The sequence below is a fragment of the Lolium perenne genome, chromosome 4 (genome assembly GCF_019359855.2).
Source record: "Lolium perenne isolate Kyuss_39 chromosome 4, Kyuss_2.0, whole genome shotgun sequence".
In the NCBI taxonomy this organism is placed as follows: Eukaryota; Viridiplantae; Streptophyta; class Magnoliopsida; order Poales; family Poaceae; genus Lolium; species Lolium perenne.
Window position 1 is genome coordinate 231,762,373 of NC_067247.2, and position 12,922 is coordinate 231,775,294.

Consider the following 12,922-nt stretch of genomic DNA (forward strand, 5'->3'; position numbering starts at 1 on the left):
ATCTGAAAGTAAGTTTGTAGATTATGTACAACGTAAGAACTCATGAACACAACTGTCTCGTAGCTAGTTGTCCCAAACCATATGCTATGATAGGATCAGCGTGACTAGTGCAGAGAAGCTCTTCCACAAAAATACACATGTAGACAGGTCAAATGAAGTCACGAGAAAATCAATTTTCTACGGTGTAAAGCTCTTTCATTGTCAAAAAGTTTACATTGTATTTTCCATGTTCCTACTTGCTAACTCCTTCGCTCCTCCGACAACGACTACAGGTTGAGAAATATGGCGACGTGCCATCATCAGGCCAACACAGGCAACTGCTTCTACCTCCTCCGCACTACCACACTTGTAATTCTTCCACGCTGCCAGCCTCAGGCCATTTGACACAGGCAACAACAGACCACATAGTTTTTACAGGAGGCGTGAACAGAAGCGTGACTTCACTCATATGCTAGGCTCTTCAGAAATAACACCCTGTCCTGGGCTGGTATGTTCCCTCTTCAGCAAATAAAATATGCAAAGCTGGATGCCCCAAAACATTTCATTCACATAATATCCACTTTGCATGCATCATGATAGTGACCAATGTTAACTTCAAATTATCACTTGCCATATACTGATTTCACAATTCCAACCTAGTATATACTTTTGAAGACAACAAGCGTGGTGGACATATACACACACTCTTTCCAAAGGTTAACACTTTACATTCATGAATAACATGCAAGAACTGCAACGGACATGCTCACGATGGTATAACAGCTTGATCATGAGAAATCCCGGTCAGGAAAGAGCAGCGGAGCTACCAGGGTCCAGATGTACAGTGCTGCGGTAGACCACTCTGTGCATATGCGCACCCAGACGGTCGTCCATCCGACATCCATCAGCTCCGACTTCTCAGAAGCCACGCTCATCCAGCCTGTAAGAAGCATGCCCGAGTACATGCTCGCGAGGGCAAATATAAGGTGGAAGAAGGTATAAGAATAGCTCACGGGGCGCGCTTCGCCACCGGCCTTGCCCTCCTCCACATTAGTGTCACCAAGTAAAGGATTTTTGGCACCTATTGCATTGTCAAGCAACATGATTTCCAGTGTCAAATAAGCACGAGGGTAGTAGGTAATTCATATGTTTGTACATTCTTACCAGATCTAGGAGACGATGGTGGCGAAAGGAAAGTAGTGGAAGATCCCGCACGAACAGCGGAGTACACTACAGAGAGCACAGTAGTGAGCATCCCAAGTACAAGGGAGCTCATTGAAACCTGCTTAGAGTGCCTGTGAAGCCCGTTACAGACATAGTCATCTGGTTCACTGGACAGACCAGTATAACACAAGTATGCACTGTAAACAGAAATGATAGAAGCGGGCATGACACTTCCATTGACCTGGAAAAGGGAACGGTACAACATATGAACAGAAAGTTACGCAATATTTTTTAGGAACGAACAAGAAATTGAATGAATTCAGCATCATATGTACTAAGCACGGTCCAACATCTGTTAGATGAATGTGCAAGATATGCAAAAACTTTTCTCTGATAACGTTCAAGAGCAATTGACAAACTAACCTACGTGCGAAGTGATAAGCTAGTATGTGGTCATGCAAAGTCAAAAGGTCAAAATGTCCAAGTGCACCATAGACTTGATAAGTATTTTTCCTTTTGCAGGGGAGACTTGGTATGCAAAATCACAAAGAAATAGCTTTGACTCAATACGGAGAACCTACAGTTGGAAGCACATCTTGTGTTCAATGGGAGAAAAAAAATAGCAACTTTCAGACGCATTACCATCCCTTTTTAGTCTGCGTTGCTAAAATACAAAAAAAAAGACAAATTTAACTCAAATAGTAAAATACTTAAACAAATGAAATTAGGTTCCTTGTGCTGAGACTACACAAGGAAGATAACCATACCACAGGTGGATATTACGCGATGACAATTTCCAAACCACTTGTGCAATTTCATTGATTAGTATGTATTTGAGTTATTAAGCTAGAAAATAGTCACATCTAAATCGACTAATTTGCGCGTCACTCCCGCACCTAATTTTCATTCCAAACTCCACCAATGAATATGTAGAGGGAAAGATACATATACTGAAATGGGTGAAAGTAGTATGTCACCTGGGGGTGAAGAGCAATTACTGCAAATGCAAAAGCAAGGATAATTGTCAACACAATAAAGAACACGTTGAGACCACAATCCTGACCAGAGGGATTGAACCACATGAAGAGCACTCCAGAGAAGGCAAACGTAGAGAGATAGCAAACCACAGTTACTACCAGCAAAGCTATTTCCCTGAACATTATATGAGATGACAGAATCAGTGAAAGGAACAACACAAGCTTGGGTTCAAGAATTACTAGCTGTTACGTAGCGCCCTCACCACTTTTTCTCATCCTTCTCAACCCACGAGTCATTCCAATTATTTGTGAAGTCTAAAAGCATCACGACTTGAACCAGAAGGAACAAGCCAGATCCAAATTTTGACAGTACCTCTGCAATGATGAATCTTAGAGTTAGAGGAAACCATTAGCTAACTAAAACAAACAGGCCCCTTTGATTTTGACATAAAATCTGGTATGCGTCAAAGTGGTATGTCGTTATATGAAGTTATCAATGTAAGTTCAGTCGATGGTAAAATTATCAAATGAAAGAGAGAAATCTTAGATATCTACATGCAGTATCGCATGCACCTAGTTCCGCCGAACCTGTGTACTAAGGAAGTTCTCCAAAAAATAGTGGATGTAGGGCATGTTAACCCTATTTAGGAGATTTCTTTGATTGGATACAGTCATACTATCTTAGGTAAAGTCGATGTAAAATACTTTCTTAGGTGAAGACGTAGCAATAGCACATGTGAGCTGGTTTTGGGGAAGAAATTTAACCTATTTTGCCCGACCCACCAGTCATACTATCTGAGGTAAATCTATCCCTATAGAACATGTGAGCCGGTTTCTGGATAGAAATTTAACCATATTTACCCTGATCCACTACTAAGGCCAGTAAGAGGCATTCAAGGATAACCGAAATTTGCTGGTCCACAGCCTAAAAAGATCCCCAGTATACGGAACTATGCAATAAACAAAGCTCTCAAATTTGGAAATTCCTATGGGTAGTTTGCAACTCTTGAAATAGCTTCACAAGCATAACTGAATCTTCACCCACAACAGAATTTGCATCACACAAAGCCTCTAAAGTTCGAGTTTATTCTTGCCAGGTTGGAACTACTTCTTTATATTTAGAGAAAAACCCCAACCAACCAACTGACCCACTAAGGGGAAATGCACACACATCAACAGAAACGGGAGAAAGCATGAACAAGATTAACATTGCTATGCAAATAAACTTAACAATATAAGAAATGAACAGCAAAAGGAGCTTACCATAAATAGTAACGACGATGTTGGGGACAAAGAACATTAGAATAACGAGAACAGCCCAGACAGCAAACTTTGCAATCCACCCACCATGGTGCCATGCGTCTCGCTGATCATTCTGGTCTTTGACACCAATCATCGTGAGAGCAAATGTTGCAAAAAACAAGAAATTGCCCAAGCTGACACGAAGAACAGCGTTCATTTGAAACCATTCTTCTGGTGGTGTTTGATCAAACGTATTTATCCCTAGAGTTCAGTACATATCAGACTTTAGACATCATTCAAGTGAAAATCACGTCACAAAAGAAACAAAATTCACGGGACAACTGATTTTTATATACTTCAATTGTCCTGTGACCGATAATTCCTTCAATTTTTAAGTACGAAGGAAACCAGTATTACCAAATACCAACAAACGTAAGTTTTACATGCCAAATTACATACTTCATTCAAATGGTACTTATAACTTTATAAGAACACATATCATCTCTATACTTCACCACAGTTGACAAAACCAGATGTTCTAAAGATAACATTTTTAACGTCGATTACAAATACTACCTATTAAGCGTACACGCATCTGGCCTTGAATTTCAAAATCCAGTAATGACAATGCTACCTTATCTCCGTCACAAAATATATTTAATTCAAATAACAAATCCACTTTCTAAGTTTGTACAATTCTGCAAAAAGGAACAGTATTAACTATATATGGGCATCGCCATCCCCAGTTTCCTCTAATTTGACATGTTATTCACATAAGTGCCTGCGGAAGAAAGCGAAATGGATAATCCAGAGCAGTAATAATTGGTAGGCATCCCAAAATTCCCCAAACCATAATCAAACAGACAACCAATCACTCCAAAAAATTCAGCACGATCTAGCACGCTATGTTGCAACTACCGAGTATCAGAGAAACCGGATACTAATCGCGACAAGATCGGTCTCAGCTAAAAACTTGCTAAATTTCTTTGACAGCTAAAAACTTGCTAAAAGCAAAGAGGAATTAGGATCGTTGGAGAGCGGCAGCAGGTACGTACAGGGGATCTGCTGGAGGAGAGGCGCGGCGAACTGGCGGAGGAGGAAGGAGAGGATGAGGGAGGCGGCGAAAAGGCCGCAGTAGGCGAGGCGGGCTGAGCGGCGGGTGATGGACGCCGCCGCCGACGTGCAGAGGTTGCAGGCGCAGCCCGCGCAGGCGGACGCTAGGCACGACGCGCACCACATCTCCGGCCTCCCAAATCAACGGAACAAGATCCCCTCTTCCTAGCAGCGGCCGCTCCCCCTTCACTGAATGATGTGGATGAACGCTGGTAGTCTCTCTGTCATTTGTGACGCGTGTGCAGAGAAGGCAAGGATAGTTTTGGTCAACGCATTGTTTCGTTAGGCTTATTAAGACATAACAGTAGCTTAGAAGCAAAACCCAAATAAAAAGAGTAAGCAGCATCTAGTCAAATGTGCTAATCTGAAAGCAGTTCACCTCACGAGAATTTCTCGCTGCTGCAGTGACGTGCTAATTTGGCTTTTGAAGGTTTACTTGCAAAGCTAACATTTTTTAGCAATTATTTTAAATCAAAGGAAATACTCCCTCCATCCTACCAAAAGTATCTCAATTTTATCAAAATTTAGATGTATCTACCTACTAGATAATATCTAGATACGTCTAAATTTTGACAAAGTTAAGATAATTTTGGTGGAACGGAGAAAGTACTATGTTTGGAAGAAAATTACCGGCATTCCATTGCTCCCTCCCATTTTTAACTAATGAATAGTTCAATTCTTTTGTTTTGAACAAAGGGTAGTTCGACTCCTATTAGTTAAGTTGCTAACTCGACTTGGCTTTCTTAAAGGGATCAAAACCTTAGCGTAGCTCGATTTTATAAACACTGTAGTTGGTTCGACAAGCCTGATAAGCTTTTAAGAAACTGAACAATGTAATCAATTCTCTTTGGATGAACAATGTAATCATTAGGCTTCTTGCATAGCCCATGCATGATCTCTAACTCCAAGTGTTTGTCATATGTTTGTTCCTCGAGCTTGAATTATGACTCTCACGCCATTCACTATAATGAGAATTACGGAACATTCATAAATTAGAAAGATGGTATGCTAAAAGAAGAAATATGTGTAAGTCGTCTCCTCATTATGTTGTTATTGTGCATTCATGTTGGAGTGTTGGAGTTTTTGTGTGTCCAAAGATGTGGTTGGAGACAAATAAAAATAGAGGGGACCCGCAGGGACGGAGCCAGGAAAGTGATATAAGGGGGGCCAACTACATGTAAAAATTCTTGGAGGGGGCCATATAGCTAAATTTAGGTAAAACTGCAGGTCAAATCATCATATTAACAAGGGTATTTTCAGAAAAAAAATCATCATGAGGGGGGCCATGGCCCCAGCCAGCCCCTGCTGGCTCCGTCCCTGGGGACCGGAATATCTGGTTTCCGATAACCAGATTTTTTTTATTTTACCACTTGGGTTAATTTAATTAAACTTTGAGTGTCGAGTTTTCATGCTCAAAACAAATATAGTAGCCACCACAACTTAAATTGTAATTCTGGTGGAACCAACTCACACAGGTTCAAGTCCTAGATTTGGCATGATTTTTATTTATTTAGATTTATTTCAAGATTTAACCGGTGCTATTCTTTCAATGATAGGTAATGTGTCCGTCAAGATCGATCTGTTGGCTAGTCTCTTGAATGTGCTCATAGGGGTGTGGGATATGTGTGCGTGCGCTCATAAGGATGAGCCTACGTGCGTATTTGTGAGTGGCTACGTTATATTGTAGGTGGAGCGTTTATTTTTGACCAACAAATCGCGGATTTGAAACCCTCATGTAAATAAATTTACGATACTTATTTTTAAATAGGGAGAGTAGACGTAAAGGTCCTAAAAATAATCATGGCAGAGAGTACTTGACCTCACGAGCGTAGTTGAGACTCGAGGAGGCCTTTCAATTACAACGATGTTTAACATGTGATATTTGTACATATGAACTTTATTTGACCCTGTTTTAGAACTAGATATTCAAAATTCTCTAAATTCTTTTGACCGGCAGTTTGAGGGGAATGAGACGAGAAAAGAAAAGCCTGATTGGAGTAGGTCCACAAATAAAAACCGAATGGAAAAGAAGCATTCGGAGCTTGACCATTGGGTTTTCATGGACGGTTAAGATTCGAATAAAGGAAGCTAATTATTTCTTGCGAGAAAATAAAGGTAGGTTACACTAGTTGTGCATGTACATATTCCCCGTCAGCACCTCCATGCGGACGTGGCGGCCAGGTCGTAGCCGTGCCAGCAGAGCACCAAGGCGCCGTCCCGCCGGACGACGCGGTAGCCCTCCACCGGTGCCCGCCTCACGATCCACTCGGCCTGCGCCGTCGCGAGATCGCTGAGCGCCACAGGCGCCCACCTTGCGCGCACCACCGTCTCTTTCCATGGCTCGCACCGGCTCCACCAAGACCGCACCGCCGCGTAGGCCCTCTCCCTGACGACGCCACGATCCACGCGTAGCATGGCGTCCTCGCCCGCGCTCACGGCGGCGGCCGCCTCGACGGATTCCGTCAGCACCGTGCAGGACTCCAGGCTGCGCATCAGCGGCGCCACGCCCTCCCCTGCGCCCAACGAGACCTCAGCATCGACCAAGACCACGACCCGCGGATCCGAGCGCCGGATGAACTCCAGGAGCGCGTCGGAAGCGTCAGGCCTGGTCGCGGCGAGGTGGCGGAAGATGGCCGGAGAGAGGACGACCGCGACAGCCTCGTCACCGGAGGCCCGGATGCTGCCGACGGCGAGCGCGTCGAGCCGGACGACGTCGATGGCGAAGCGCACGCCGAGGCCGCACGCGAAGTCCCGAAGGTTGTCGGCGGCGAGCAGCGTCTCTGCGGTCTCCTCGTGGACGACGGCGGTCACGCGGACGGCCGGCGTAGCCGTGGCGTGCTGCGAAGGCAGCCGTCGAGCGGCGACCTCCTCGACGAAGGAGGACCACTGGCCGCCGAGGCCGAGGTCGAAGTCGACGATGTGGAACGGCGCCTCGAACGCCTCGAGGAGGGTCTGGTTGGCCGTGAAGCTGGCGAACTGCGGGACCGGCGAGAGGCACGCGAAGGCTCGCTGCGCGCCGATCCGGCGTATCACGTCGGCGGCGGACACCGCGGGGCGCTCGGGCCGCGCCAGGAACTGGTCCGGCGCGGCGAGGAGGGACTGGAGCGCCTCCGCGAAGTGGGACGCCGCGCGCTGCGGCGGCGTCCGGGGAGGGTGCGGGAGGGCCTGGGTGAGCCGAGCCAGCATGCCGCTCGCGGCGACCGAGTCCCCCGCCCAGACGGCCTCCGCGGCGGCCCGGAGATGCTGCTCATGGGACTCCGCCGGCGGGGAGCAGCTGTACGGGTCGAACGGGTCAGCCAGGACGTCGAACGGAGAGGAGTGCTGGTGCGCGTTGAGGGAGAAGAGCTCGCCGGTCCCGTCTTTTTGGTCGTCCGGGGAAAGGAGCCAGGACAGTGCGTCCCAGTCGTCGTGCGGATGATGCGGCGTGCCCTGCAGGGTGCCGGCGTGCGCCGGTGCAGCGAGTGTGGTGGCGGGGCTGCCGGTGGAGGTGGAGGTGGCGATGGGGTCGAGCACGGAGGTGGGCTCGTAGCTTCCCAGGCGGTGGTTGCCGTGGCTAGCGGTAGCTGGGCAGGAGGAGGAATCGGAGAGTGGCTGCTTCATGTGCGCGCGCGTTTCTCCTCCTTTATATGTCTTGAATTAGAAGGATGTCGCGCGCGCCTAGTGATTCGCGAGCGAGCGAGAGTGCGGCGCTAATACGTGTTGAGCTAACACAAGAGTGTGGCGGAAGGGGGGTTTTGGCTGTGGTGGGAAACGGATTTTATAGGCCGGCCAGCCGGGGGTCAGCTAGCAGCAACCTTTGCTCTTGTCTCTGTGTTTTCATTAAGGATCTCTCTGTCAACTGTCAAGTGGCCATGCGTGCTTACATGATGAGACACGCAATTAGGTACATGGAATTACCGACGTAGTACTAATTCATACATGGACGACAGGGCTCAAAAGGGCACTTTTGTCTGCCTACAGGCTACCATGGCTTAAATACCCGGGAGTGGCTAAATTAACTTAATTCTCATATGATGTTATTGAATTCTACTTGCAATTCATATTGCAACTCACGAATCACAATGCAATTTCCGCTGTGTTTGGATGTAATGAATTAAGGTTGGAATCAGGAAATCTAGAATTCGGAATCAATTTCCGCCGTTTGGATCACGCTCAGAATTGTTGCGTGGAAATAAACTCCAATTCCGAGCCCCGCTCCTCATGTGCAAACAGCCCGCCCGCAATTCGGAGGTCCGCCCTTCGGAAACGCGTGGAAACATGCCCACCCCCCGTACCTGTTCGCCGAGCGAGCGAACAGAGCGAGGCCGTCGCCAAGGCGAGCAAGCGCCTCCCTCTCAACGGCAGCCACCAGCGACTCCGGCGGCGCAGTCCTGTCCTCCCTCTCGCCCTCCTTCCCTAGCCTCGTCCTCCTTCCCGCTCTCCTTCCCAGCCCTGTGGTCAACCCCCTATCCCTTCACTCACCTCCCCTCTAACTCTAACACTAGCAGGAGGCAGACGGGGGCGTGGTGGCGGTCCGGTGACGGGATTGGGATGGCGGTCCAGCGACTGAGCTCCAGGCCCTCCTCTTCCTTGTCCCTGAGACCCTGACCCTCCTCCTCATTTTCCAAGTCGTTGTGCTCTATCGCGTGTTGGTGCCCAGCATGTGTTTGTTGATATGCTTACGTGAACTGGACTTTCCTTATCAGGTTTCTCCATTGGTGTATAGCTGCTGCAAATTAATGAGTGTTCACAACGTTGGAACTAGCTACATCAGCACTGATGTACGGCAAGTGATCTTTGGTTTGGTGTATCATCTGTATATGTATCAATAATTAGGAGTGGCAGTTCAGTGTCGCAACAAGATAATTTAATGCCTAAATCTATGCGCATGAATGTGTAGACTCGTAAATCATAATATTATTATGTGTGCAAAATAATATGTATACATTCTATTATACACATGCTATTTTTTGTACATGTATAGAAGTTTATATTGTCCAAACTCAACAAATCATCCAATTCCGTGTTTTTTTACATCCAAACATGAAATGGAATTGGGCATCACCATTTGATTCCAATAGCAAATTCCAAGTACACCCAAACAACATAATTCGAATTAGACGCATTTCCTTTCCATCTTGGATTTGGAATTCCAAATCCAATTCAATTCTAGGCACAATTCAGTGCATCCAAACATAGTGTAGGTTATTTTTCTCACTTGCAGGCATGCAGCCCGTGCTGCAAGTAAAATCTCAGTTAGAGATCAAGTGGATCAATATTAAGGTACTATCTACTTTTTTTAGTTCAAAAAAAAAGAAACTAACATTTTAATAGACATATCATTACTTTGGAAAAGTTAGTTTAACCTTTTGAACTAAAGAGAGGGTAGAGATACCTCAAAAAAAAAATGAGGGTAGAGGTACCCTAATGTTGACCGCTTGCATTTCTAATCTTAGTTGTGAAAAAGATCTATGTTACAACTTATTTAGCACGTAATCAAATGCATTGAACCTTAGATAATGTCAACGCGTGTTTGAACTCTCACTTTCAATGCCAGTTTGCCTTGTTGCGCATGGAGTTCAATCGGTTGGTGGTTTACCGCGTCGAGGAGGTGTCTCGCCCCCATCGTGAGAGGTGGCAACGCTCAAGCTCTTGTTGGAACCCGTTGGTGATTCTTTGGAGCGGATGGAGGCTTGTTCTTCTGGTGGGCAGGAGCTCGCCACCATGCATGCAGCCTTCGCTTCCACTTGGTTCCGCTGAGCAGATGTCATCTGTGGTTGAGGAAGAGCATCTCTACAGTTGTTTCTCTCTTCGTGACAGTCCTGGTCAGTCGTCGTAGCTTGTTATGTCAGATGCCTCTAACAACGAGCGGATAGATGGGATCTTGGCTACGGTCCTACAGATCACGCCTGACATTTGTTTGGAGAAGAGTGGTGTTGTTGATGTTGCAATCTCTCTCTCGTCTGGTCCGATAGGCATGTGGTTCCTATTGGTGCAACGGTCTCTGGAGTTATCGTCGCTAAAGAGGTTAGCGATTTTCTCGCCACCTTGGTCCTGGATCTGTGGTTGATTGATGGGCGACCACAGTGTCATGGTTTTTCTTTGTCGGCACGGTATTAGATTTGTGTTTGGAGTGTTCTTTGTGCTCTCTTGTGTTGTTGTTCGGGTCTCTGTTATACTTTGTTGTGGGTGTGTGTGGGTGTGTTGCTGATGTGGTCTTGTCACTGTTGTTGTTGGTTTTCGCCCGATTTTCTCCTAAAAACTAGACACTCTCTTCTTAATTAATGAATGAGTCAAAGCTTTTGACTCCGTCTAAAAAAAACTAGTGCAAATAGAGAGATGAGAAGCACATACACCTTTACCAGGAAGGACATGGCCGTAGTTTCTCTGATGTTGTTGTCTCAAGTGGGCGGGTCCAAGACTTTTATCAAGTCTAGGCACAATGTTAGGTTGGTCAAATTTTCATCAAAATAAACTGGGTCGCCGGCCGGGAGCCTGGGCGCGTGCCCGAGCTTGGAATGGTTGGATCCGCCACTGGTTGTCGCTCATGGTGTTGTTGATGTCGTTAGATCCGTGGAGAAAGAAGACACACGGTCGGCAATGAAGAACAAGAACGGAGGCGAGCGGTCCCGCCAATGCTCCCCAAAAATCTTATCGCCCGTATCCCGATGTAGGATCTCAATAGACGGGGCTTTGAAGGCATGCTCTCATGAACGGTTGTGCATGCAATCATCGGAACGGAAAAGACTACAAAGTAGCGCAACCAAAGAAATTTGTCGTGAGGGGAGACAATAGACAATTCTAGATCTGTTATGTCTCTCTTATCATGTAGTATAGCCTAGGAGGAGGAGGCACCAAGGGCCGAAACGTCACACAGTGAAATACGTTGACATGCGTCGAATATGTACTCGCATGTTGACACATATACATTTTTCTTGGTGCACCAAGCAAAAAAGACTGTTCACCACCAACATGGTCTCTAACTTCACCCGCAAAAAAAAAAAAAAATCGTTATCTAACTTAAACTCTATTCAGGAAACGAGAGATACGAGACAAGCGAGGAGGCAGGGAAATTGCATGTGAACTTCTCCTATTATGGCTCATTTGGTAGAGTGAGAAGAGCTCAGCCTACAGTACCATTTCGTAGCAAAGCCCTGCACAAACGTATACGTAACACAGACCGTGTGCCGCCATCACAGAGAATTCCTTAACAGCCAAGTAAGATAGATAGACGGCAAGGTCTCATGTTTTCCCTATCATTTCATTCTCGATGTCGATAGTGGGCGCGCATTGTGCAAACGATGTGCTCTTTTCCAAGTGATCGATGAGCTGCCGGCCTCTCACATCTCACTCGGAATCTCCTTGTCTTTTGTGTGCGGGAAGCCAAGCCACGAAATCCTCTTCGTGTCGGTCGCCTCCACAATCGTGTCACAACTCACAGCCGCGTGCATGCGGGCAGGGAGAGCTAATGATGTGATATCGAGGAAGCCCGCGGGGGAAATATACTCCGGGAATATAATCGCTCAGTGATTGATTGATCCATCTATAGCCCGAAAGGCGGCGCTGGAGCGCGAGATGAGAATATTTCGGTGCATTATTAGCTTTATATCCTTTTTACTTATTTTGGTGCGCATGTGTAGTGCGTGGGAGCTTTGCTGCTGATCACTATTCACGATGGAGTGAGACGGCAGACAGAGAAAGCAAAGATGAATTCACGTTGCCCGTATAGGCAGTTTTAGAGATACACATCGATAATGGATAATCCGTATTATCTGATATTTATATTCGAGAAATTCAAAATAAAAGTAGTAATATTCGAATCCTGATGTTCGTGGAAATAAATAAAGTAAACATCTAGATCCGTTTTACAAAAATAACAAATGTGGTATTGAATTTTGAAGCAAATGTGGATATGAAAATAGCTATATACGTATTTAAATAAGATTATATTAGCTAATTTTAGTAATCGATCCCAATATGTCAATTAACTAACATAGAGAAACTTGCAAATCAGTCAAATGTTTTTTATGTGATTGAACTTGAAGCTACTATGCATTATATCCGTATATTTATCTCTCTACGATTCTATAGTTGACTCATTATAAGACAAGACATGAGTCTATTGCTTTGAATGGAGAAAACATCCGATATGTATTCGTATTCGAGTAACATCCGCTTCAAGTTCATATTCAGCAACATTCGTATCTACAAATTAATGTATTCATTTCAAAAATATTAAAATGATATGTAAAGGGCACTATCTGATTCACTCCGATCTGTTTCCACCCCTAGGCAGCTTGCATTTGCGATGATGAGCAATCCACAAGCATAGGCAGCAAATGATCAAGCGAAGGATTATTATGTACAAAGATTTCTCCTTGCTTTTCGGTGGTTGCTGAATCCTACTGGGTCGAAAAAGATGTTTGACCGGAGAACTCTTGATGATGCACAGATTAATTAGAACTCTT

The 12,922-nt window shown here is 45.6% G+C and overlaps 2 protein-coding genes across 2 annotated transcripts; both read right to left on the bottom strand.

The window, feature by feature from the left end:
* Window positions 1–576: 576 nt before the first annotated feature.
* Window positions 577–4,733, bottom strand: LOC127326157 (uncharacterized). Its single transcript, XM_051353021.2, has 6 exons — window positions 4,418–4,733; window positions 3,384–3,623; window positions 2,384–2,495; window positions 2,121–2,295; window positions 1,144–1,384; window positions 577–1,060 (listed from the first exon to the last, which is right to left on the bottom strand). The coding sequence occupies exons 1-6, from the start codon at window positions 4,599–4,601 to the stop codon at window positions 768–770; spliced, it is 1,245 nt and encodes a 414-aa protein (XP_051208981.1). The 5' UTR covers window positions 4,602–4,733; the 3' UTR covers window positions 577–767.
* Window positions 4,734–6,626: 1,893 nt separating this feature from the next.
* LOC127326183 (scarecrow-like protein 15) lies at window positions 6,627–8,075 on the bottom strand. Its single transcript, XM_051353047.1, has one exon. The coding sequence runs from the start codon at window positions 8,073–8,075 to the stop codon at window positions 6,627–6,629; it is 1,449 nt and encodes a 482-aa protein (XP_051209007.1).
* Between the last annotated feature and the right edge of the window lie 4,847 nt (window positions 8,076–12,922).